Raw genomic sequence first — 27,648 nt, 5'->3', positions numbered from 1 at the left:
ACCAAAAAGTAGAGCATTCCATTTAGCACTGTCAGTGCTGATTACAGTATTCTCTTATGGTAACAGCACCACGATAATGTAGCAGCCAGGCCCCCCCACCTCCGCATGTAGTTTGCCCCGAGGGGGGGAGTGAACCCAGCTGCAAGTGCACCCCCGGTAGATCTGCCTCTGATCCACCAGTGTTAAATAGTCACATCTGTGTGATCAGCTGCCCCCATGAATACAGTGTCCCCCCTTCTGCCCCATAACGTGTAGGTTGGTATCACCCAAGGGCATAAGGAGTGGGGGCATGGCTGAGAGAAGGTGGCAAAAAGTTGCAAGGCTGTGACAAATAGGGGGCAAAGCTGTGACATAGTGGGCAGAAAATTGGTGAGGAGGTAGGGTACCCACGGGTTACTTGCAAGAAACACGATTACTCTGTGGGTTGCAGGTAGGATATTCAGATGCGGGTAATGGTATGTGGGCCGCTGGTTTTATCCATATATCTTATGTTATATTACCTAAGTTATCTATATTTTACTCCTTTAAACATTGTTTTAAACTTTTTTTTCTAGCCCCACCCACTTCTGATGATGTCACTTCTGGTTTGCAGCAACAGCACTTCCTGTTTAATGGTGGTCAGCAGGTCCTGGATGGAGTTTAGGATAATGCTGGTCGGTAGTTATGTGCTGGCCAGCCCGCAACCCACGGAACCCATTGGTTGGGCAGGTTTGGGCCGACAAGGCAACATCAAAAGTGGGTCGCAACCTAACTGAGCCCAGGTTCCTAGTCTGGCAGAGTCAATTTATAGGCATGTGCCTGCCCTGCCCCGCCCCCCGTGATAGGTGGAGTGGGTTTGGGTCTATAAACCCAGGTGTCAGTGGGCCCTCCTGCTTCTAACAATTTGGCCTAATTCATGGTCATTCCCTATTTCTCTATGGGAACAAATCAAATAAATCTAAGAATAATAGATTATAGTACGTAAAGATTAAAAACTAGCAAAATATAGAGGTTGACTGAGAAGTGGATGAAAAATAATTTGGTGGGCGCACGTTCTAAAGTTTTCTGGTGGGGCTTTGAGTGGAGAAGGGGCAGGTTAGGGTCTGGTATAAGTCGACAAATAGTCGACCAGCACATCACTACTGGTTGGGTAGTGGGTCAAAGCAAGGAAAAATGCAAGCTTGGGTCACAGGTTGTGGCCCGCAGGTCCGGGTCGGATCCGTGTCTCAAAAATTGGTTCCGTGCAGGACTCCAGTGGCCAGGACAGAGCAGGAGCAGGTACTGGAGTGAGCCGGAGGTATAACATGCCCCCCAACACTGTCCCGCCGGTTTTTATAGTGCATCCCGATGTCCCGGATAGTTCTATCAATCTATGGGGGCTATTGGGGGCACTTACTATGGGGGCATTGTCTATGGGGGCAATTGGGGGCACTGTGTGTGGGGCCCCTATAGTAGGTGTTTTTTTATTATTTTATTTTTACTTCTGTAATATTTGGGGGAGGGGGCACAAAAGTAAATTTCTGCTTAGGGCACCCATTTGGCCAGCAGCGGCCCTGAGCTGCACCCAGCGTCCCCTGTCCCAGTGATCCCCAACCAGTGGCTCAGGGGCAACATGTTGCTCCCCAACCCCTTGGATGTTGCTCTCAGTGCCCCCAAACCAGGGAGTTATTTTTGAATTCCTGACTTGGGGGCAAGTTTTGGTTGAATAAAAACAAGATTTCCTACCAAATAAAGCCCCTGTAAGCTGATAGTGTGCATAGAGGCCCCTAATAGCCAATCACAGCCCTTATTTGGCTCCTCCATGAACTTTTATGGTGCTTGTGTTGCTCCCCAACCCCTTGGATGTTGCTCTCAGTGCTCCCAAACCAGGGAGTTATCTTTGAATTCCTGACTTGGGGGCAAGTTTTGGTTGAATAAAAACAAGATTTCCTACCAAATAAAGCCCCTGTAAGCTGATAGGGTGCATAGAGGCCCCTAATAGCCAATCACAGCCCTTATTTGACACCTCCATAAACTTTTATGGTGCTTGTGTTGCTCCCCAAGTCTTTTTACATTTGACTGTGGCTCACGAGTAAGAAAGTTTGGGGACCCCTGCCCTGTGCAAACTCCCGTCATGGCACCCAATGGGCAGAAAATAACAATATAAGTATCTGGGTGACTATTCTCCGCACCCCTGGCTCCGACTCATGAAACAATGCTGGAGAACTGACTTCAGCTACATTGTTTTGTCAGAACCAGAGAACCAGGGGAAAACAGAGACTGCAGTTGACTACAGTTTCACTTACACTTTCTATTCATATCGACGGATGGGATTTCACCCTTTAGCTTTTTTATTTGCCCCTTTAGTAGAGAGCCGGCCTCCTCGCAGCAGCCAAGGGGAATCCACGTTAAACGCAGGGCTGTAGGGATGGAGCGCAGAGTGGGAAGAAGCGATGTTACTATCCCTATTGATTTCCTGTATCCGTGCGGTTAATGTTTCCGTGAGTGACAGTCTCTGTGCGACAGGGCAGCGGTCTCGTGGTTGCCTCTGGATGCTCAAGGGCAGCCTCCTTATATCCAGAGATGCGGCCCTCCCCCATCCCTGTGTGCCTTCTTGCTTTTGCAGGAGCACTGCTCTTTTTTTTTTTTTTTTCTTCCTTTCCATCGGATGCTTTCTGCTGCCAGTTGTATTTTTAGTATCAAGGAATGGGCACAGGAACCTTTCAGTGCTCACGTAGATAAGAGCCGGCTCAACCCCCCCCATCATTTCTCCCTGCAGGGACTTGAAGGGAGGGGGGTCCTCTCAGTGCAAGAAGCTTGAACATTGTTCCTGTTCAGCAGTGATTTCTTACCCAGTAACTGTAGTTATCCATGCTTAATGATATGCCTCCCTGCTCTGCTCACTGCCCTGTGTGTCACACTGTTGGGCTGCAGGAACCGTCATCTTGTAATTAGCTTGTCTCGCACTAGCCTCTGAAGAAAGCGGCTCGCAAAGCACCATGGTCAGCCAGAAAATGGATAAAACTCAAACTTTATTTACATTCTTAAAAACCCAGAATGCCTGACGCGTTTCGTGCGTACCCGCACTTAATCACAGGCATAGATTTTTGTCTTTAACTTTGATCTCTTTTATAAATTGTCTAATTAAACTGTGTTAGCATACTATATATATATACATTTTACTAAATTGGCTGTCTCACACTGGCTCCCGACCATTAACTGCCCCCACACAAGCCTTGGATAGGTTTGAACCCTACAAAAAAATCAACAAAAGGGACGGGATGATGACATGGGGGGGTAGAACAATGACATATAGGGGGTGGGGCATGACATTTGGGGGTGCCTTTGTGCCATGTGACCACATCTAAGGTGGTTATTGGGCAGATTTTTGTTTAGGTCTCACAAGTAGCTTTCACCAGCCTGGTAAAATACCAGGGGTCAGTGTTCCGGCAGTGTAGCTGCTGGTAAATTAGCAAACCTCCCAACTGTTCACAGGACAGTCCCTCTTTTGACAGCTCAACCTGCAGTCCTGGATTCTTACTGAAAAGTCCCTCATGTACCTTTGATCTTATGCACCAGTACTGAACCTGCACTGAACTTGCACTGAACACTAAAAAAGATACAATGTTACTCAAACTAATTTAAAAAGTAGCTTTTGGCAGAGAGCCCAGAAACTCAACAAGCTACACCTGCACTGAGATACAATTGTAACTAATAAGCTAAACAGGTCTCTTGCATCATCTTCAGTCACTATCCTGCCTTATTGCCATCTTGTCTTACTGTCATCATCCTGTATTACTGTCACCATCTTTTCTTATTGCCATCATCCTGTCTTACTGTCATCATCTTTTCTTATTGCCATCATCCTGTCTTATTGTCATCACCCTGTATTACTGTCACCATCTTGTCTTATTGTCATCGCCCTCACTTACTGTCACCATCTTGTCTTATTGTCATCGCCCTGTCTTACTGTCACCATCTTGTCTTTCTGTCATCACCCTGTCTTACTGTCACCATCTTGTCTTTCTGTCATCACCCTGTCTTACTGTCACCATTTTGTCATATTGTCATCGCCCTGTCTTACTGTCACCATCTTGTCTTATTGTCATCACCCTGTCTTACTGTCACCATCTTGTCTTATTGTCATCACCCTGTCTTACTGTCACCATCTTGTCATATTGTCATCACCCTGTCTTACTGTCACCATCTTGTCTTATTGTCATCACCCTGTCTTACTGTCACCATCTTGTCATATTGTCATCACCCTGTCTTACTGTCACCATCTTGTCTTATTGTCATCACCCTGTCTTACTGTCACCATCTTGTCTTATTGTCATCGCCCTCACTTACTGTCACCATCTTGTCTTATTGTCATCGCCCTGTCTTACTGTCACCATCTTGTCTTATTGTTATCGCCCTGTCTTACTGTCACCATCTTGGCTTATTGTCATCACCCTGTCTTACTGTCACCATCTTGTCTTATTGTCATCACCCTGTCTTACTGTCACCATCTTGTCATATTGTCATCACCCTGTCTTACTGTCACCATCTTGTCTTATTGTCATCACCCTGTCTTACTGTCACCATCTTGTCTTATTGTCATCACCCTGTCTTACTGTCACCATCTTGTCTTATTGTCATCGCCCTCACTTACTGTCACCATCTTGTCTTATTGTCATCGCCCTGTCTTACTGTCACCATCTTGTCTTATTGTTATCGCCCTGTCTTACTGTCACCATCTTGGCTTATTGTCATCACCCTGTCTTACTGTCACCATCTTGTCTTACTGTCATCATCCTGTCTTACTGTTATCATCTTGTCTTATTGTCTTTATCTTGTCTTACTGTCACCATCTTGTCTTACTGTCACCATCTTGTCCTGTCACTATGTTGCTTCCCTTGTCCCCTCCTCTGTGCTTACTTTTTCAGTGATTTGCCAGGGCCGCATTGCCATCCCTAGTAAACTGCCACCTGTGGCAAGATTTTCACTGTGCCCTATGGCAGGACAGGACACCACCCTTACGTATATTCTATCCCTGTCTCTTCCTACTTACAGATACTGCCACTCAGCCCAGAACAGTTGCCCATGTTTACAGCTTTTTTAAAGACTACTCTGTTCCATACAAACTAATCTGTGACCAGATATATACAGACATGCTGAGAGCAACAATTGAGATGCTAAGCACTAACAGCCATAGGACTGTGACTTACATATATATATATTTCTATTACAGCGCCTATATACAGCACATACACACAAGCTCCTGCTAACAATGTCCTACTTTCCTTTTCTCCACAGAGTAACGATGTGTTCGGCAGCGCATTCAACTGGCTTTATTTCATTCCCCTCATCATCATTGGCTCCTTCTTCATGCTAAATCTTGTCCTTGGTGTCCTTTCTGGGTAAGTATGTGTAGAATCACAAAGAGTAATAGGTTCTATTATCAAAGTATGAACACAGTAAAATATCTGTAAAACACTACACAAGGTGCACCGCAACATTAAAGAATGATTAACAATGTATTTCTAGAATGTAATTGTATCGGGGTCCCATTTTTAGGGTATGGCCTATAGGTATGGACTAGAGGCTAGAGAGGCTTGTAGCCTGAAAAGAGATGATATTGTTAATAATACAGGTATCTGACCTGTTATCCAGAATACTCAGGACCATGGGATTTCTGAAAAGGGATCTTCCTGTAATTTGGATCACCATACCTTGTCTGCTAAAAAATAATTAAAATTTATCATCATTTAAAGCCAATAGGATTATTTTGCCTCCAATAAGGATCAATTATATCTTAGTTAAGATCAAGCAGAAAGTAGATGGAAGATGGCCTTCCAGTATTTCAGAGCTTTCTGGATAATGTATGTTTCATATAATGAATCCTGTACCTGTACCAATATAGTTATTTCCCCTGTGCTAAGCTCATAGCCTGTACAGAGAGATACCAATAAACAATGGCAGCATAGGGATTCCCCTGTACTGAGCACAATTCAGCAGGAACAGCCCCCTAAGTTTGCTCATAGCCTGTACAGAGAGATACCATAAAACTATGGCAGCATAGGGATTCCCCTGTACTAAGCACAATTCAGCAGGAACAGCCCCCTAAGTTTGCTCATAGCCTGTACAGAGAGATACCATAAAACTATGGCAGCATAGGGATTCCCCTGTACTAAGCACAATTCAGCAGGAACAGCCCCCTAAGTTTGCTCATAGCCTGTACAGAGAGATACCATAAAACTATGGCAGCATAGGGATTCCCCTGTACTAAGCACAATTCAGCAGGAACAGCCCCCTAAGTTTGCTCATAGCCTGTACAGAGAGATACCATAAAACTATGGCAGCATAGGGATTCCCCTGTACTAAGCACAATTCAGCAGGAACAGCCCCCTAAGTTTGCCCCTAGCCTGTACAGAGAGATACCATAAAACTATGGCAGCATAGGGATTCCCCTGTACTAAGCACAATTCAGCAGGAACAGCCCCCTAAGTTTGCTCATAGCCTGTACAGAGAGATACCATAACACTATGGCAGCATAGGGATTCCCCTGTACTAAGCACAATTCAGCAGGAACAGCCCCCTAAGTTTGCTCATAGCCTGTACAGAGAGATACCATAACACTATGGCAGCATAGGGATTCCCCTGTACTTAGGACAGGGGAGATTTTGTTTGCCTTTCCCTATGAAAGGATTGGTCAGACATTTTTCTATTTGTTGACTGTTCGCTCTTTATTTCATATGCAGCATATCACTTTCCTTCCCTGACACACACACATATACTGTATATATAATGTATTATACCAGTCTCTCCTGTAAGGCCATTTTGCAGTGGGTTACCCCTTTCTAAAACCCCCATTTTGTTGTGTGCAGGGAGTTTGCCAAAGAGAGGGAGCGCGTGGAGAACCGCCGAGCCTTCATGAAACTGAGGAGGCAGCAGCAGATTGAGAGGGAACTGAATGGCTATATGGAATGGATCTCTAAAGCAGGTGGGCTATTTTTTCTTTTTTTGGACAACCTGGTGCACTTTATCCCCTTTGCTTCCACTAAATGGGACATTCACATTGTAATTAACTTAAAACTTAGGAAAGAAGTAGGGTAGAAAGGCTGCAAAGTATGTTCTCTATCAATTCATAGGTTCCGTATCTACCCTAGTTGTTTCTGCTGATTCACTGTACATGCTCTGGGCTGCTGTCAGTTACCTCAGCTTAGGGGCCGACTATAAACTGTATATATAGAACAAAAAGGTTGCAATACAAGGCTGATTTATAATTAATTCAGATTCTCGTTCTCAGTAACGAGTGCGTAACGAGTGCGTAACGAGTGCGTAACTAGTGAACAGCTGCCCAGAGCACACTGAGCACGTGCATGTCACTGACACTCCTAATAAAATCCAAGATGGTAACCTCCTGCAACAACTTCAAAGTCCTGGATTGTTACTGTTATAGAGATGCTTATCCTTCAGGCTGGTACAGAAAGTTCAGTGTATAAAATGCAGCATTTCTAGCCATGTTCGTTCTCCTTTAAAGAAGAAGGACAGTCATTTTAGCATTTTACTGCCAATAGATTTGCCACATTAGTGCCACCTAGAACCCTATATTTATTCTGCAGAAACCATTACCATACCTGAGTAAACAGCTTTAGAAGCTTTCTCCATTTACTTAAGACAGCAGCTACCATTTTAAGTAGCTTCCTGTCTGCAGTCTTTAGTCGTTATAGCTCAGATCATACATTCCTAAGGGAGTGGGGAGGGAGTTCTTAGCATTCTGGTGAGAGGGGGAGCAGAGACAGGCCCGGATTTGTGGAGAGGCCACAAAGGCCCGGGCCTAGGGCGGCATGCCGCTCCGCCGCAACAAAATTTTTAAATTTTGCTCCTGTACGGAGCAATTGGGACCTCTCGCCACTGCTCCGTATGGGAGTTGAAATGTATGCGCATGCCCACTTGCGCTCGCTGCCACGGGGGGGGTTCGTGCATGCGCCGGGGGGTTGGCGATCCACTCATGCGCACAGGAGGAGACGGCCTCGGGGCGTCCGGATCATAAATCCGGCGCTGAGCGGAGAGAGGAGAGAACTAAGCAAACTCTGGCCCCGGGAATTAAGGATGTTTCTGAGAGAGGAAGTCAGACACTGGAACATCATGTTTACAAAAAAAGAGACAAGAAATCCTGTGTTTCTTTTGACAGAGGACTCTGAGTGCTTATGGCTGTATTTACATAGCCCTTTCTGATAAAGCTTACTGAGTTTCTACCTTCCCTTCTCCTAAGCATGATACGCAACGGTGTTATAAAAGAATTTGCAAATGGTCTTTTTTTTTATCTTTTTGTTAAACGGGTGCAACATTCTGTCTTACTTGTCGGGGGGCTGGTCCACGACAAAAAAAAAAATCTTGTGTGTTTTTAAAAGCTCACAGAACAATGGTTAGGTTGTGAATTATTTCTGCACATAAAATATTCTGCTTTTTGCACTTTGTCTGGTTCAGATACGAGCTCAGAGCTTACAGAGGATATTGATTTGGAGGCACTGCTAGGGTGTAGCTATAGTAGATGGGATTGCGGTCTGAGATTGAGAAGCGCAGAGCATAGGGCCCTCTCTCCAAAATACATTTACTCTCCACTCTTTCCCTCCCTAGCTTCTCTCTAGTGTTGTGTTTCTTTTCTAAAATTCTCTTCTGTTGCTTTTCATTCTGTTTTACCCTTCATTTCACATAACAATGGGAAATGGCCATGGTAAATGCCTACAAGGGCAAATGGTTAAAGACAAAAGAGGGAGCCCTGGTTTTCCTGGTGTGTATCCTACTGTCTCCTATCACAGTGTTTTTCAACCTTTTTTGGGCAAAGGCACACTTGTTTCATGAAAAAAATCACGAGGCACACCACCATTAGAAAATGTTAAAAAATTTAACTCTGTGCCCAGCAGCAGTGCCCCCCTAGTACATTGGTGCCCAGCAGCAGTGCCCCCCTAGTACATTGGTGCCAAGAGCAGTGCCCCCCTAGTACATTGGTGCCCAGCAGCAGTGCCCCCCTAGTACATTGGTGCCAAGAGCAGTGCCCCCCTAGTACATTGGTGCCCAGCAGCAGTGCCCCCCTAGTACATTGGTGCCAAGAGTAGTGCCCCCCTAGTACATTGGTGCCAAGAGTAGTGCCCCCCTAGTACATTGGTGCCAAGAGTAGTGCCCCCCTAGTACATTGGTGCCAAGAGTAGTGCCCCCCTAGTTCATTGGTGCCCTGCCTACGGCACACCAGGCAACATCTCGCGGCACACTAGTGTGCCGTGGAACAGTGGTTGAAAAACGCTGTCCTATCAAAATGCTCATAATGCCATGTTTGGACTCCTCCCCCTTAGCCTAGGTTCAGCGGCGTATTTATATGTAGGGACCCAAGGGCCTGTGCCTAGGGCAGCAGCTTTTAGAGGGTGGCCTAAAGGTCCCCATACACAGGCCAATTATAGCTGCCGATATCAGCCCCTTAGACGGCCCGTGTATGGGCACTACCGACGGGCCTGCCCAACTGATATCTGGCCTGAAATTGTCCAGATCTTGATCGGGCAGGTTAAAAAATCTAGTCAGATTGGGGACCGCATCGGCTCGTTGATGCGGACTGACTTTGCCTATACCCGTCATTATAATTAGATCGTTTGGCCCCAGGCCAAATTAGCCTGGATTCTCCCGATATTGCCCACCCGTAGGTGGGGATATCGGGAGAAGATCTGCTCACTTGGCGACCTCGCCAGGGAGCGGATCGGCCCGTGTATGGGGACCTTTAGTCAGTGGACTTAAAGGAGCAGTTCAGTATAAAAATGAAACTGGGTAAAATAGACAGACTGCGCAAAATAAAAAATGTTTTCAATATAGTTAGTTAAGCAAAAATGTAATCTATAACGGCTGGAGTGGGCAGATGTCTAACATAATAGCCAGAACTCTACTTCCTCATGTACAGCTCTCTAAGCTCTTAGAGCAGTCAGTAACCTGTGACTTGAGGGGGGGCATATGGGACATAAATGTTAGTTAGTTTGCATTTGAATCTGACCTGCGTGCTCACAAACTAACTGACAGTTATGTCCCATGTGCCCCCCCCTTAGACCGATTCGGCACCTAATCGGCCCGTGTACGGGCACTACCGACAGGCCTGCCTGACCGATATCTGACCTGAAATCAGCCAGATCTCGACTGGGCAGGTTAAAAAATCTAGTCGGATCGGGGACCGACTTGAGGGGGGGCATATGGGACATAACTGTCAGTTAGTTTGCATTTGAATCTGACCTCCGTACTCAGAAACTAACTGACAGTTATGTCCCATGTGCCCCCCCCTAAAGTCACTGACTAACTTAGAGGTTAGAGAGCTGTAGAGGAGGAAGTAGTGTTCTGGCTATTATGTTAGACATCTACCCACTCCAGCCTTTATAGATTACATTTTTGCCTAACTAACTATATTAGAAATATTTTTTATTTTGTGCAGTCTGTCTATTTTCATAGTTTCATTTTTACACTGAAGTCAGTTGTGTGTGTTGGGGTAACCCACTAAGGGAACCCCAGATTTACCAGCAGGTCATGTGGCTAGTGTGGATTCCAGAATTCTCTTGTACCCAGTGGCGTGTATGGTGTAAAAGCAGGTTCCGTCTCTGCTCACAGGGCCCTACAGAATATTAGCAGTAGGGATGCACAGAATCCAGGATTCACTTTGGGGTTTGGCCAAGATTCGGCCTTTTCATCCAAATTCACGCTCCTGGCACCTAAGGGCCACGCTTTATAGGCACCTAAGGGCATGCATCTAGCATACCCCCCAACATTTGAAAAATGTAAAGGGGTATGACCACTCCCCCTAAATACCACAATACCATTTTACAAAATTTGGCAGGTTATTTAGTTTGAACACATTTCTGGGGGTTTTGGGGTCCTGTTTTATGTGTTATTACAGTTTCACTAAAAAAAAAGGTGAAATTGCCCTTTCAAGCTGCAAGTCTCAGTTCCCCCAAGAGACCTGTTTAGCCCCTGTTTCGCTTATTAGTTACAATTGTATCTAAGTACAGGTGTAGCTTGTTGAGTTTCTGGGCTCTCTGCCAAAAGCTACTTTTTTAATTAAGTTTGAGAAACATTGTATCTTTTTTAGCGGAGATCAAAGGGAAATGAGGGAGTTTTCAGTAAGAATCCGGGGTGGCCTTGGGGCCCATATAGCCAAGGCTTAAAAATAATGATTCCCCTCAGCCCAATGACGGACATTTGCAGTTAATTTTGGCGGCAGAACCAGGGGGAAGGGGGCAGGATCAGCGCGTATGTTCTGATACGATGCCTAGGTCAGCACTGAGCATAAATTAACGGCCTTCTGACTTTACTCCTGTTCTCATTATGGTCTCAGACCAATAAAAATCTGCCACATTGGCATCTCTTGGCTCCTTTGGAACCCAGTAAAGCCTCTGCAATCAGTGCAAATGAATTATGATCATCCGGCGGGTTATAGGGCCATCAGCCTTATTGCTCATGGTGCTACAGGGCTCCCTCCTTGCCGCGGCTGACACCTCTCACCTCATTATCGCGTCTGTGCGCGGGAAGCTTCCCCTTGCGATTTCACGTGTAGGTGGATCTCTATGATCGGCCCCCTTTACTACATATTGTTCTCAGACAGGTCATTATTTTTATCTGTTTATTTAAAAAAAAAAAAAATTGCTCAGGCAGATTGCTATTGCAAATTAGAAAAAAAAAATGAAATGCCACTATATCCTCCCCCCTTGGTGCTAAAGCTGATTAATAATGATAAATCAATATATCACCCCTGCAGTACAAAGGACATGATTAATGTCAGTGTTCTTAACAATGCTCATCTTTTAACACTGTGATATTTTGGTAAGTTGCTTTAAAGGGAAATGCACCTTATTTAGAAACAATAGTGGTTTATTGTTGTATGACACTAGAGTTTTATGGTATCTCTCTGTACAGGCTATGAGCAAACTTAGGGGGCTGTTCCTGCTGAATTGTGCTTAGTACAGGGGAAATTTTTGTTTATTGAGTTCTTGCATCCTAATACAATAAAGCTTAAAATAACATAACAAATAAGCAAAAGCATTAAATAGATTTACATGCAGTAAACATAATTAGCTTATCCTATAAACGTATCCGCTTGCTCTCTGGGCAACTGTACAAATGTTACAAAGCTGATGTATAGTCGCACCTGAGCTATACAACGCTGCTCAATTTCCAACTTTAACTCAACTTCAATGAGCGGCTCAGCCTGGCTGGGTGCCACTCTACTATAAACAACTATATACACAAAACATGGCTCTGACTCCAGGAAGGCAAAAGATTGGGCTACTCACCTAAAACTGTATGAAGCCCCATCAGAAAAATACGACGAAGGCAAAAATCTAAGGGGGGTGAAAAGAACTAGCCCAACACCAAAGAGACATCAGAATTAGCAAGAGACTCACGGTGGGTCAAACTGAATGCCCCTCCACAGACCCTTCCACCTTGCTCCATCCATCCTTTGTCTCTCCAAAGAGCGTATCTTCCCGAGCTCACCCAGTACCATATCCACCACCACTGGACAGGGGAGGACTTCCCGCCTGAGAGAAACCTTGCACCGTGTGTTCCAGGTGTAAAAGCGGACAACAGAGCTGACTAAGAAAAGAGTGCCCAAATCATACCCCCTGTGTCGCTTGAATGCCCCATAGGCCCACTCCTGGTAATTACAACCAGAGAGGCAAGGAATGCCCAAGGCAGCAGAGACTTGTTTGTAAACATCTATGTTAAAGGGGCACTGAAGCAAGAAGTGGTCCATCGTTTCCACTTCCCAGAGCATTCCTCTCATGGGCAGTCACGGTCATCAGTACGTCTGTACTTCAGATTCCCATTAACATAGAGCTTCCCGTGGAAGGAGCGCCAGACGACATCCCTGAGCTTCGGGGGAACCCTTGGGGAATTGACTAAAGAGAGCCCTGATCTCAACACCTCGTCTGGACAGTCTTTCAGGGCCAGTGATGCATGAAAGTAGGAACCCAAGACTCTCCTATCGATGTCCCTTCTTGGAGAAGCCCTGATCTCCCCAACAGACACACACCACCGCCTCATCACCTTCAGACTCACGGCAACATAAGGCGGGAGAGGGGCATGAGGAGCACGCACGCTCTTTACCAAGCCGCCTCTCTTCCAACACTCAGAAAAGGAAGGGCCCAAACTCTGAAGATCTCCACCCACAAAGGAGGCTTCTCCAACAGGAGGTTGTTATAGTTATACTTAATAAAGGTGTTCACGAAGAACACAACGGGGTTCACCATACCGAGACCCCCCTCCTTCCTTTGTAGGTAGGTAATATTTCTTTTGATGAGGTTTTGTCTTATTCCCCCATAACAGTTGGAAGAAGAGACCTTTGATCTTAACGTAGAAAGCTTCTGGCAAAAGGCACACATGGCTGAGATACAAAAAGATTGGAATCAGGTAGGTTTTGATAAGATCCACCCTTTCTCTGAGGGTAAATTTCAACCCTTTCCACCGGTTCACCAGAACAGATGCGGTTTCCAACTTGCCCTCCCAAATTTGCTTGGCATAATCGCCATGGCCAAATTCGATACCAAGAATTTTAATTTTGGGCTGGGCCACTGGGAAGACATCCGGAAGATCGAAGGCAGGATCTCCCTTCCCCATCCAGAAAGTTTTGCACTTATTCTGATTAATCAAGGACCCAGAGGCCCTTGAGTAGTCCCTTAGCACCCGTGCCACAGTCTCTGCCTCCTCCCCACTAGACACGACTACTGTGACATCGTCTGCATAAGCGGAGACCTTCAGGGCCCTCCCGGGAGACAGAGGAACCCCTGCTAATGCATCGCACTCTATCCGCCTTATGAGGGGATCAATGGCAAATACATAAAGCAAAGGGCTCAAAGGACAGCCCTGTCGGACCCCAGAAGAAACCCCAAAGCTCTCCCCGGACCAACCATTCACAAGTGGGAAACTCTCGGCCCCTTTATACAAAATCTTTAGCCAATTAACAAATTTACCCGGAAGACCGTACCTGTCAAGGAGCAACCAGAGATACTCGTGGTTTACCCTATCGAAAGCCTTTGACTGATCCAAAGTCAGCAGATACTTACCCCACTCGCAGATCCTGCACCGCTCTAGGACCTCCCGGATGCCAAGGACAGCGGAAAAGGTGCTGCGGCCCTTCACTGTGCAGTGCTGAGAGGGGGAAAGAAGCCTTTCTGCAAAAGGAAAAAGGCGGTTGAACATGACCTTTGCCAGAATCTTTCGGTCTGTATTGAGAAGAGCGATGGGGCGCCAGTTCTCAACCTTAGACTGGTCCAAACCCTTGGAGAGGAGAATAAGAGCTGAGTGTCTCATAGAGGGAGGGAGTAGGCCCTCTTCCAGGGTGCTATTGAATACCTCTGTGAGACGAGGGGCCAGGACATCAACAAACTGTTTATAAAATTCGGCTGTTAAACCGTCAGGCCCTGGAGACTTTTTGAGGCCTAAGCCTTCAATTGCCTTCCTGACCTCCTCAACTCCAATCTCACACTCCAATTCGTCAAAAGAAATATTCTCATCTTGCAGAATAGGGGTCTCTTCCAGAAAGGAAGACATACTGGCCCGGGAGAGCCCCTGCCCCTTCAGGAGTTTAGCATAGTAGTTCTTAACAACTCTGAGAATACCAGGGACCGAAGTCTCTAGCACCCCAGCCTCATTTTGCAAGCCGTGTATGGACTTGCGGGAAAACACTTCCCGGCAGTTTTGGTAAGGGTCGGGCGAGTGGTGCTTCCCGTAGTCCCTCTCCAAAACCAGGGAAGAGTACCTGTCATACTGATACTCCTTCATGAGGGCACGGACCCTGGCAACTTCCCCACCTTGGGCCCCATCAGACACCAGTCTGTCTAACTTTCTCCTGAGAGATTGGTAGGCACGATCTTTATCAATTTGTATCTTGTTTGCTAGGCCTCGAAAGAGTCCTGCTGCCCTCTTTTTGACCATCTCCCACCACTCCGCCTTAGTGTTGCACAGATCTAATAAGGATTCCTGAGCCTGAAAGAACTCCCTGAAGGACTGATTTACACACTCCTCCCCCAGGAGGGCCGAATTCAGGCGCCAAAGACCCCTTCCCCTCTGAGGGGACTCTGAAACATTCAAGGACACACTCACCATACAGTGATCGGAGAACTCCACGGCTGTCACCTCAGGAGGAGACACTATGAAGTCCTGTTTAACAAAAAACCTGTCTATCCTACTTCTACATGTTCCTCTATAAAAAGTGAAACCCGTGCGGTCAGGGAAGTGGCGAATGTGCACATCCTCTAGGCCGGCCTGACTAACTATGCTATTCAGGTAAATGCTATCGTAGCCCAGCCGACCTGCGGCACCTCCCCTATCCATAGGCCTAGTCACGGTGTTAAAGTCACCGCCAAAAATTATCGGCCGGGCTGTAAAAAGAAAGGGCTTAATCCTGCTAAACAGGTCCCTCCTCGCCTTTAGGGTCTGAGGACCGTACACATTAATAAGGCGAAGATTCTGCCCATTCAGCAGGACGTCTAAGACCATACATCTGCCCATCTCTACCTCAATCACCCGTTTGACTGTTACCTTACTGGTCTTAAAAAGGACCGCCACTCCGCTGTACATCTCGGCCGCAAGAGACCAGTAGGAAGGACCGTGCACCCATTCCTTCTTGGCCCTATGGAGCACCTGAAGATTGCATAATCTGGTCTCTTGCAAAAATAAAATGTCTGCCTCAACTCGGGAGAGAAAAAAGAAGGCCGTGTCTCTTGCACCTACAGACTTAACGCTCGCGACATTAATGGTCACGACGCGTATCGGAGGGGGAACAGCCATTTACAGGGTGATTAAGATGAGGAGGTTTCCACCCTCCTTTTTACCTTCCTATCATCGTCAGAGCATTCCCTCTTTGCAGAGAGACCAGATGGAAGCTTTTCAGCTTCAGCAGGACTTATGTCCTCAAATTCCGAAGAGGAAGAGTTGGCGTTATCAGACTGGCCAAGCTCCCTGTTTAGCTCCTCCTCCTCCTCCAACTCTGCCCTCTCCCCCCAAGATAAAGGAGCAAATCTGTTTACTGATAAAGGAAAGGGATCAGCCCCCTCCTTTGTATGGGCACCCTCTGCCCTCTCCTCTTTCTTTCTGTGATTCCCCCCACTCGAGTTGGTAGCCTTTTGCTTGGCCAAGGTGGCTTTCTGGGGTTCGCCTACTTTGACCCAATCCCCCAATGTGTTGTTAGCCGCACTAGGCCGCTCAGAAGGGGGGGTCTCCTGAACTACCCTTTGGGACATTAGTGACCGTCCACTAGGTTGTCCTCTCCCCCTTCCCCGTGTTGCCCTAACGGATGTGGAGGACTGCGGGGCTTGGGAAGACTGCGGGGCCCGGGAAGACTGCGGGGCCCGGGAAGACTGCGGGGCCTGGGAAGACTGCGGGGCCCGGGAAGACTGCGGGGCCCGGGAAGACTGCGGGGCCTGGGAAGACTGCGGGGCCTGGGAAGACTGCGGGGCCTGGGAAGACTGCGGGGCCCGGGAAGGCTGGGGGCCCTGGGGAGGCTGGGGGCCATGGGAAGGCTGAGATGAATTATGGGGGATGAACGGGGGGTCAGGATCAGGCACAGGCTGAGTTTCCCCAACCACCTGACCCTGTGTGGCCTCGGACTCCAGCACCCCCATTTCCTTGCGGTATTCCTCCTCAATGCTTTGCCACGACATAGGACAGGAACCGTACGCATGGCCGAGCTCTCCGCACAAGTTGCACCGGATGCTTTTGGGACAGTGCTTTGCCACATGACCTACGCCAAGGCACATGGCGCATTTCAGTACATCGCAACTAATACTGAAATGCCTGGTGGAGCCGCACTTCCAACATTCCCTGGGCTGCCCGGGATAAAAGCAGCAGACTAAATCCCGGCCAATGTATGCGGAGCTGGGGATGTGCTGGGTGACATTGCCTACAGTGCGTAGGCGCACCTTAGCCTGCCAGCCCCCCGTCCATATCCCCCTGTACCCAAAGTCCCTCTCCAGCTCCCCTATCACATCCCCATACCTTCTGAGCCAGATCTTAAGGTCTGCGGGGGGGATGGACTCATTCTCTATTAGAATGGTGACCTTGCAGACCCCAGGCCTAGACACGGGCACTGCCCGAAACCCCTCCCACATCCCTGTGGCATCCCTAAACTTTTCCCAGAATTCATCTAACTCCTGGGGCCTCATGAAGCTGATGGTATAATCTTTGAAAACTTTGTTATGCACAAAACAATAAATATCATTTGCAGTGAAGCCCATATCACAGATCTTATCAATAACATTATTTCCCTCAGGCAAGGGACCCTCCCCCTCCCACTGCAACCGCACCACATTCCTGCGCCTCCCCGAGTCTGCGGGGTAGATCCTCCCACGTCGGGGGTAATTCCCCACTGCAGGTTTGTCACCCACACGCGCCCCACTCACTGCCACCTTCGCCATATTCACACTGCCAGGCCCTTTAGCCTTGCCACGGACAATATTAGCAAAGCTTTGGCCACTCACTCCCGCCACCTCATTCACTGCACTCACACCCGCCGCTGTGGCATTAACTGCACCAGTTGGGTCATTCACCCCTGCCCCCACAGCACTTGTACCCACACCCACAGCACTCATACCTGCACCCACAGCACTCGTACCTGCACCCACAGCACTTGTACCCACAGCACTCATACCTGCACCCACAGCACTCGTACCTGCACCCACAGCACTTGTACCCACAGCACTCATACCTGCACCCACAACACTTGTATCTGCACCCACATTCACCTCTTGCACAACAGCATTTGACCCTTGCACAGTTGGACCCGAGCCCCCCAACACTTTCCCCCCACACACATTTACACCCACAGAATTCACATTCCCAGTGCACTCACCAGCCTCAGGCAGTCGCTCACCGATCCCCTCACTGCAGTCACGCCCACGCACACTTGCACCATTGGAAATGGCAGCAGTTGGAATTGCTGAACTACAAGAGTCCGCTGCAGAGTCTTTTGCAGCCGCCTTCTTCCTGCCAGATTTAGGAGCAGGCTTGGTCTTCTTCTTCTTCTTTCCCTTTCGCTGTTCCTCCTGCTGCTCAGCGACTGCAGCTTTGCCTTTATGGTTCCGCTCCGAGTTGTTCCCATCACAACTGGCTTTTTCCTGCTCTGGGAGAGACACAGTAGTGGATGTAGTGGCCTCTGGCTGCTGTGAGATGACACCCTCAGGGCCCGCTAGTTGTTCTGCACCGATATTTGCAGCAGTGTGGCAAACTGATTCCCTTTCAGCCATGTTCTGCGCCGGCTGCCCTACATTCCTCCCAGATGGCAGATTCTCACTTTTCCCTGCTGTAGCCATATTGGCATTTGCTTTGTGTGCCCAACTGGCCAACGCAGCAGGGGCTGACTGCACCCCAACATCCTCAGCTGACTGAGGGGCAGCCTGGGAGACACCCATAGACATGGGCTGATTTTGGGGTGAGGGCAGGACAGGGAAATCAGATTCTGTGTAGACAAAGCTACTTACTTCCAGCTGCTGTTTCTTTTCCTTCGCTTTTACCTTTTCCTTGGGGTCAATATCTTCAATTTCTTCCATAGAAAAGACCATTTTTTGCGGTCTCAGGGAGCAAGGAGACTCCACCTGCCTGATCTCCCTTAGGAGGCCCGGTGTACCTGAGGGGGTACCAGTGGGGGTACCAGTAGGAGTGCCAGTGGGGATCCCAGGGCTCTTTGGAACTGGCCGGTTTGGCTGGAGGGCCCCAGAGCTTTCAGGCTCCTCATCGCTGGACACCTCTGTAATGGCTCTGCTTCTCAGCGATGCCCTGTATTTTTCCTCCTGGCGCCTCTGCTCCATCTCCCGGAACCGCTCGGCATTATCAAAGGATTCCTTTACCGCGCCGATTCCCTTGCCAAGGAAGTCCAGCTCCCGCTCCAGAGTGCGCTGCTTGTCGCACAGGGCAGCAATCTCTACCTTCTTGCGGGGCCGGGCCAGGCTGTAGGCCTTAGCGCACTCATACCTCTTGGTCTTTATTAGAGATTTCAGAGCCGCAAGCTCAGCCCTTTTCTCCTTAAACTTCTGAATTCCCTTGGCCAGATTTTCCTGGAATCCCGGTTCATGCGGCAGCATGTCAGGGTCAAACCCCGCAACTTGCACTGGGGACTCCGCTTGGGGCCCCTCAGAAACTCCTCCTTCTGCAGAAGCACCCCGAGGCCTAGGTGACTCAGATGAGGCCTGGGGCTTTCCTGGATCAGCATCCCTGGGCGCACCACACCCTCCAGGGCTGCAATTGCTCATGATTGAGCTCAACGAGCACCACACAACCTGCGATCAGCACCCAGCAGCACACACGGTCAGGTGAGCACTAGTGGGCGGTTCCTGCTGAATTGTGCTTAGTACAGGGGAATCCCTATGCTGCCATAGTTTTATGGTATCTCTCTGTACAGGCTATGAGCAAACTTAGGGGGCTGTTCCTGCTGAATTGTGCTTAGTACAGGGGAATCCCTATGTGCCATAGTTTTATGGTATCTCTCTGTACAGGCTATGAGCAAACATAGGGGGCTGTTCCTGCTGAATTGTGCTTAGTACAGGGGAATCCCTATGTGCCATAGTTTTATGGTATCTCTCTGTACAGGCTATGAGCAAACTTAGGGGGCTGTTCCTGCTGAATTGTGCTTAGTACAGGGGAATCCCTATGCTGCCATAGTTTTATGGTATCTCTCTGTACAGGCTATGAGCAAACTTAGGGGGCTGTTCCTGCTGAATTGTGCTTAGTACAGGGGAATCCCTATGCTGCCATAGTTTTATGGTATCTCTCTGTACAGGCTTTGAGCAAACTTAGGGGGCTGTTCCTGCTGAATTGTGCTTAGTACAGGGGAATCCCTATGTGCCATAGTTTATGGTATCTTTTTGTACAGGCTATGAGCAAACTTAGGGGGCTGTTCCTGCTGAATTGTGCTTAGTACAGGGGAATCCCTATGCTGCCATAGTTTTATAGTATTTCTCTGTACAGGCTTTGAGCAAACTTAGGGGGCTGTTCCTGCTGAATTGTGCTTAGTACAGGGGAATCCCTATGTGCCATAGTTTATGGTATCTTTTTGTACAGGCTATGAGCAAACTTAGGGGGCTGTTCCTGCTGAATTGTGCTTAGTTTTATGATGTCTCTCTGTTCCGGGTAGAAGTAAACTCAGGGGGCTGTTTGTGTTGAATTATGCTTAGTACTGGGGAATACTTTTTCTGGGATATATTTATGGCATATTACAGTACAGGCTATAGGATGTTCTTGCTGAATTGTGCTTGATGAAGTGAGTGTAATTAACAAATGAATTTTTACAGAAATCTAATTAATAATAAAAAAAAGCAGCTTATCACAACTTTTTTGAAAAATAAGGTAATTTTCTCTGTATACATCATTAGGCTTCATGCCAAGGACCTACACATTCACTGCCCTGAGCCTAAAATGACTCAGGGGCAGTAGGGATTCTGTGATTCTGTGATGATATTTATGGGGCACTTTTTATTTCTAAATGACACTGTTACACAGCAAATAATTCCCTCTGCCATTTAACCTTTTATACTTGAACCAACAAATGTATTTGTAGCTGTAATATTGGTGTGTAGGCGCCATCTCAGTGCATTGTGCCTGAGTCTGAGCTTTCAGCCAGCGCTACACATTAGAACTGCTTTCAGCTAACCTATTGTTTCTCCTACTCCCATGTAACTGGAGGAGTCCCAAGCCGGACTTGGATTTCTTACTATTGTGTGCTATTCTGATACCTACTGGGAGCTGCTATCTTGCTCCCTTCCCATTGTTCTGCTGATCGGCTGCTGGGAGGGGGGGATATCATTCCAATTTGCAGCGCAGCAGTAAAGTGTGCCTGAGTCTGAGCTTTCAGCCAGCACTACACATTAGAACTGCTTTCAGCTAACCTATTGTTTCTCCTACTCCCGTGTAACTGGAGGAGTCCCAAGCCGGACTTGGATTTCTTACTATTGAGTGCTATTCTGATACCTACTGGGAGCTGCTATCTTGCTCCCTTCCCATTGTTCTGCTGATCGGCTGCTGGGGGTGAGGGGGGGGGATATCACTCCAACTTGCAGCACAGCAGTAAACTGTGTGACTGAAGTTTATCAGAGCACAGGTCACATGGCTGTGGCACCCTGGGGTGAAGACACACAGAGCAACTTAGTAGCAGCTACTTGTCACGGCTACTAAATGCCAGAAAATCCCCTGCCATAGACAATACTGAGAATTGCCGCTGCTAAAACACACGTAGAGACAATTATCAGTAAATGATCAGCATTGTCAATTTTAGTAGCCAAGACAAGTAGCTGCTACTAGTAGCTCTGTGTGTCTTCACCCTAAAGGGACTAGTTACTCAGCACTAATCTGCTACGGTTTGGTACATGGAACATGGAGGAGGAAAATGTATTCATTTTTGAAATCTGAGTTTTTTTCAATGCTTGTGGGAAAAAAAATCTCAATTAAACCTTGTTTTTTTTTTTTTTTACGATTGTGGGTTTTTTTTTATGGTTGCTTGCATAGGTCCAAGAAATGTTAAATCAGAAACACTCAAACAAATATCTTATTGTTCCCTAAAGATTTAAAATGAGAAAAATATAGCTTGCATTTTGAATAAACATACATGAAATAACTGTTTGTCCTTTCGTCCTAGCAGAAGTCATCCTTGCTGAAGATGATAGTGATATTGAGCAGAGACTTCCTTATGATGGTAACTACCTGATGCTTTCTCTTAGTAACGGCTCTGACCGAAGGATTCTGGGGGATCTCAGTAAAAGCTTTGACTGAAGGATTCTGGGGGATCTCAGTAAAGGCTCTGACTGAAGGATTCTGGGGGATCTCAGTAAAAGCTTTGACTGAAGGATTCTGGGGGATCTCAGTAAAGGCTCTGACCGAAGGATTCTGGGGGATCTCAGTAAAAGCTTTGACTGAAGGATTCTGGGGGATCTCAGTAAAGGCTCTGACTGAAGGATTCTGGGGGATCTCAGTAAAGGCTCTGACTGAAGGATTCTGGGGGATCTCAGTAAAAGCTTTGACTGAAGGATTCTGGGGTAGTGTTGCCATCTTCGGGGTGGGGGACGCTGATGTCATTAGGGGCAGGTCTGAGATGTAAGTGGTGGGGAAATGGGCAGACTGGGCAGGGTTATGGAGCAGAAGTGGGCCCATAGTTTTTAAAGGGTGACTGGAAGAGGGTCAGGGAAGGGAGGGATATATAGGCCATTACAAATTTATATAAATTTGTAATTCTGGTGCCAGCCCTAGTTGGTGATTTACTGGCTTGGCCGATCAAATACTGGGGAGGTGGCAACCCTATTCTAGGGGCAGAGTTAGGTATAGCGCTAGTGCTTTTCTAAGAATGTTGGGTTCAATGGGAAAGCTATTCTTTATAACTACGCCCCCAAGATGCTAATAATCTCATTTAAGCAGATATCTATCCCTAGCTTCCTGTTCAGAGCACCACGTTGACTTATTTGTGCATAACTGGGATGCTGAGGCATGATAAAGATAGGGTTAACCGGAGCATCTGGCACACACAGTCACACCTATTTGTGAATTGGATTCCATCTGGTATACCAGATGCAATGCTTAAGTCTGCTCCATCTTTATATACTAACACCAACCACAGAGCAAGCACTGGGACATAGTGCAGCATGCTTAAGCTCTGAGTAAGACATGAATGGGCCAGCCTTAAATTTAAGAATGTTCTTGGCCTACGCCATTATGCTCCTTCATAATATGACACTCCTAACGCGACCAACATCACCTCCCAACCACTCCTTCTTTTCTTATTATAGGAGCCCTTCGGAGACCCACTATCAAGAAGAACAAGACAGAACTGCTGAATGCTGAGGAGGGGGAAGAGGCCATTGGGGACATAGCTTCTGTGGGTATGTGCATATTTAGTCATCATAGGCATTTTCGTCTAAGGGTAAAGACACACTGAACTGCTAGTAGCAGCTACTTGTCACAGCTACTAAACCCCAGAAAATCCCCTGCCAATACAATACTTAGAATTGCCTTTGCTAAAACACACGTAGAGACAGTTATCAGTACATGATCAGCATTGTCTTTTTTAGTATCTACGACAAATAGCTGCTACTAGTAGCTCAGTGTGTCTTCACCCTAAGGCACCGGTGAAAGATATTGCATTCAGACCGAAAGTGGTAAAGATTACATCCTGGAACCAGAAGATAAGAAAATATCTGTCTTTAAATGACTCTAAATTGCCCCTTTTTTCTCCCTGTTTGTCTGTCCCTATAGGCTCCCCTTTTGCACGTGCCAGCATTAAAAGTGCCAAGATGGAGAACTCATCATACATGCACAAGAAGGAGCGTCGCATCCGTTTCCTGATTCGACGCATGGTGAAGACTCAGGCCTTTTACTGGGTTGTTCTGGGTCTTGTGGCACTGAACACGCTGTGCGTGGCAATTGTGCACTATGGCCAAGATGACCGGCTTTCCGAATTTCTCTGTGAGTGACACAGCCACCTTACCCACCACACCCAACATATCACTGAATAATATGAGCTGTAGCTTTGATGCAATAGGTGCTGAGCTGTGTTTACTCAGGTATATGCCAAGGACTGTTATAGAGAAACATTCCTTGGCATATAATTGGGTAGCTGGATGAGCAGCTCAGGATTTTGGGGGGTTCTCAATTCATCCTTAATAAAATTCGGTGACTCTTAGGTGAATATAATATACCTGAGTTTTGAAAGGGGAGGGTAAAATAAAAACCTCTGCAGTGTTTGGTAGCTTTTTAATGTCTAGTGGGTGGTGCTGGGCTTAATGGGAGCTCAATTTAGCAGCAGCCTTAAGTGATCCACTTATTGATAGGGAAGCCTTAATGTTTGTTTTTGGCATATGCCAGATTTAAGTGAATAAAAATATCCTGTTCTTAATGCACTTCTTAAAACCATTGCTAGGGCAAGTAGTATTGTAACATATATATATATATATATATAATTTTCCAAAATGTACACAACACAAAATACTAGGGAGTAATACAGTATAGTACAGATGGTGGATCACCCGTTTCATCCAATTCCCTGCTATCACACAACTATTATTAAACCCACTACTACTGTAGGCACTATCTCTCCTTACTGGCTATGACTCTGTGTGTGTTTTTTTTTTGTTTTTTTCCAGATTATGCAGAATTCATATTCCTTGGGCTCTTTATGTCCGAAATGTTTATAAAAATGTACGGTCTTGGGACCAGGCCTTATTTTCATTCATCGTTTAACTGCTTTGACTGTGCCGTAAGTATATATACTAGTAAAGCTTTGGGTGTATATGGTTTTTTTTATAAATAGCAGAGACATGGGGTGTGTCCCTTCCACTGCAGGGTGATACAGTGACACATACAGGAGGGAGCTATGGGACACGGAGTCTGTCCCTCCCACTGCAGGGTGATACAGTGACACAGACAGGAGGGAGCTATGGGACATGGAGTCTGTCCCTCCCACTGCAGGGTGATACAGTGACACAGACAGGAGGGGGCTATGGGACACGGAGTCTGTCCCTCCCACTGCAGGGTGATACAGTGACACAGACAGGAGGGGGCTATGGGACACGGAGTCTGCCCCTCCCACTGCAGGGTTATACAGTGACACAGACAGGAGGGGGCTATGGGACATGGAGTCTGCCCCTCCCACTGCAGGGTGATACAGTGACACAGACAGGAGGGGGCTATGGGACATGGAGTCTGTCCCTCCCACTGCAGGGTGATACAGTGACACAGACAGGAGGGGGCTATGGGACATGGAGTCTGCCCCTCCCACTGCAGGGTGATACAGTGACACAGACAGGAGGGGGCTATGGGACACGGAGTCTGTCCCTCCCACTGCAGGGTGATACAGTGACACAGACAGGAGGGGGCTATGGGACACGGAGTCTGTCCCTCCCACTGCAGGGTGATACAGTGACACAGACAGGAGGGGGCTATGGGACACGGAGTCTGTCCCTCCCACTGCAGGGTGATACAGTGACACAGACAGGATGGGGCTATGGGACACGGAGTCTGCCCCTCCCACTGCAGGGTGATACAGTGACACAGACAGGAGGGAACTATGGGACATGGAGTCTGTCCCTCCCACTGCAGGGTGATACAGTGACACAGACAGGAGGGGGCTATGGGACACGGAGTCTGTCCCTCCCACTGCAGGGTGATACAGTGACACAGACAGGAGGGGGCTATGGGACATGGAGTCTGTCCCTCCCACTGCAGGGTGATACAGTGACACAGACAGGAGGGAGCTATGGGACAGGGAGTCTGTCCCTCCCACTGCAGGGTGATACAGTGACACAGACAGGAGGGGGCTATGGGACACGGAGTCTGCCCCTCCCACTGCAGGGTGATACAGTGACACAGACAGGAGGGAACTATGGGACATGGAGTCTGTCCCTCCCACTGCAGGGTGTTCTTATTCAAACCTGGTTACCTCTGCTATGTATATTGTTTTTCTCTAAGAGGATATGTACTGTAATATGTCTTATAATGCATGGCATTTCCTTACCACAGAAACCTCCAAATTAGATAATTATATAAGGCAATTAAAGTTTGACAATGCATTAGATGTAAGTAATGCAATAGTGGTTGCAAAGATTGCACCAGGTCTTATAATCCATAGCAACCAATCAGGATTCACTGGGGACCTGTTTAAAAGCAAACATTTGACTGTTATGGGCTATGAGACCTGGTCTAGTACTGGCAATTGCAAGTAGCTATGTTTTGAATCCACTGTTTGCCAATGTAAACAGTCAGTCAAGCCAACCTACTAGTGCAAACCAATGTGCCAATATTTAAGCAGATGCAGTTCACATTAAGGCCTCAGTGCAGATATTTAGATAAAGTGCAATGTAAGCACAGCTATTAATCAGAGCTGCAATCAGGGTCGCTCCTTATATTGGCCTTTGGTGCACCATTGCCTTTCCAGGAGTGTCCTACACTGTTATAATGGAGCACAATAGAATGTAGGAAAGCATTTCATGAAGCTTTGGATTTTATAAAAGAGACTATTTAGCTTTACTTGCTGCTTAGAGGTGGAGCCACCCCAACAGGAGGAAACCACAGGGCACCCCTTGTTAGTAGTACAATAGCTCAGTGCTAGAGTGTTCCACTCTTTAATTAGAATGGAGTTCTTGTGCAAAAGGTGCATTAATAACCCCTATCAGCCTTAGCTATACTGTATGAAATCTCAGTCCATTAAATAGTATCCATGGCACTCTCTTTCACTAAACATGCACAGCAACAATAGTGACCTACATTGGCCATACAAACACAAGGGGCTAAGTGACTTATACAGCAGCCAAAATAACTGAGGGTAAAGAAAGCTTTAGCATAGGGACAGTTTCTGCTATGGGTACTGATTGCAGTTATTGGGCAAAAACAGGATACATATACAGATTTATATATTGTACTGGTCACATTATGCTTTCGTTATTAGTTCTTTTAGACCCTCCCTGCTGCCATATCTGTTTGGCTTTATATAAATCTTAGCTTATGTACAGCTATAGGACCTGTTATTCAGAATGCTCTGGACCTGGGGTTTTCCGGAAAAGGGGTTTTACCATAACTTGGATCTCCTTACCTTAAAGGAGCAGTTCAGTGTAAAAATGAAACTGGGTAAAATAGACAGACTGCGCAAAATAAAAAATGTTTTCACTATAGTTAGTTAGGCAAAAATGTAATCTATAAAGGCTGGAGTGGGCAGTTGTCTAACATAATAGCCAGAACTCTACTTCCCCATTTACAGCTTTCTAAGCTGTTAGATCAGTCAGTAACCAATCAGTGACTTGAGGGGGGCCATATGGGACATAAATGTTCAGTTAGTTTGCATCTGAATCTGACCTACATGCTCACAAACTAACTGAACAGTTAAGTCCAATGTGCCCCCCCTAAAGTCACTGACTAACTAAGAGGTTAGAGAGCTGAAGTAGTGTTCTGGCTATTATGTTAGACATGTGCCCACTCCAGCCTTTATAGATTCATTTTTGCCTAATTAACTATATTGAAAAAAAATTTTCTTTTGCGCATTCAGTCTATTTTACCCACTTTCATTTTTACACTGACCTGTTCCTTTATGTCTACTAAAAATCATTTAAATATTAAATAAACCCAGTAGGATTGTATTGGTTCCAATAAGGATTAATCATAACTGAGTTGGGATCAAGAACATGGTACTTTGAGTTTTTGGGAGATGGCCTTTCCACAATTTGGATAACAGGTTTCCGGATAATGATTTTCCTGACTCTGTCCCTACAGACTTATGACAAATCAAACTAGCTTTCTATTCAGGGAAGGGTATCAAGGAAAAAGTGCCTACGGACTTGCATCTGTCTATTTCAGGTAATCACCGGAAGCATCTTTGAGGTGGTTTGGGCAATGGTGAAGCCTGGAACCTCCTTTGGGATCAGCGTCTTAAGAGCCCTTCGCTTGCTGCGTATCTTCAAAGTTACAAAGTAAGTTATTTTGTTATTCTAAAGTGTGGTTTGGCCAAAGCCGGTTATAAAGCGTCACCCACTGTGACCTACAGCCCTTACATTTGCCCATTTGTGTCTGTTAGTTACCCCTCCCATATAGATTGTAAGCTCTACAGGGCAGGGACCTCCTTCATCTTGTGTTTCTGACTCTTATTGCAACTGCACCTTGTATTTATTTGTATTTATTGTTGTACTTTGTATTTATCCATTATGTTTAACCCCCTGTTTG

The 27,648-nt window shown here is 46.8% G+C and overlaps 1 protein-coding gene across 7 annotated transcripts in view; it reads left to right on the top strand.

The window, feature by feature from the left end:
- The window catches only part of cacna1a (calcium channel, voltage-dependent, P/Q type, alpha 1A subunit), a 132,006-nt gene that overhangs the window by 24,547 nt on the left and 79,811 nt on the right, over positions 1–27,648 (top strand). For all 7 annotated transcript variants that reach the window (XM_031899455.1, XM_031899453.1, XM_031899456.1 and 4 more), the window contains exons 6-12: positions 5,257–5,360; positions 6,828–6,943; positions 21,593–21,646; positions 22,731–22,823; positions 23,197–23,406; positions 24,084–24,196; positions 27,286–27,398. In XM_031899455.1, coding sequence (XP_031755315.1) covers positions 5,257–5,360; positions 6,828–6,943; positions 21,593–21,646; positions 22,731–22,823; positions 23,197–23,406; positions 24,084–24,196; positions 27,286–27,398 — 803 coding nt within the window. The remainder of the gene's footprint in view (positions 1–5,256; positions 5,361–6,827; positions 6,944–21,592; positions 21,647–22,730; positions 22,824–23,196; positions 23,407–24,083; positions 24,197–27,285; positions 27,399–27,648) is intronic.

Source organism: Xenopus tropicalis, chromosome 3, assembly GCF_000004195.4.
Source record: "Xenopus tropicalis strain Nigerian chromosome 3, UCB_Xtro_10.0, whole genome shotgun sequence".
Lineage (NCBI taxonomy): Eukaryota > Metazoa > Chordata > Amphibia > Anura > Pipidae > Xenopus > Xenopus tropicalis.
The sequence above is the reverse complement of the archived record's forward strand: the minus strand, read 5'-3'. Positions and strand labels throughout refer to the sequence as shown.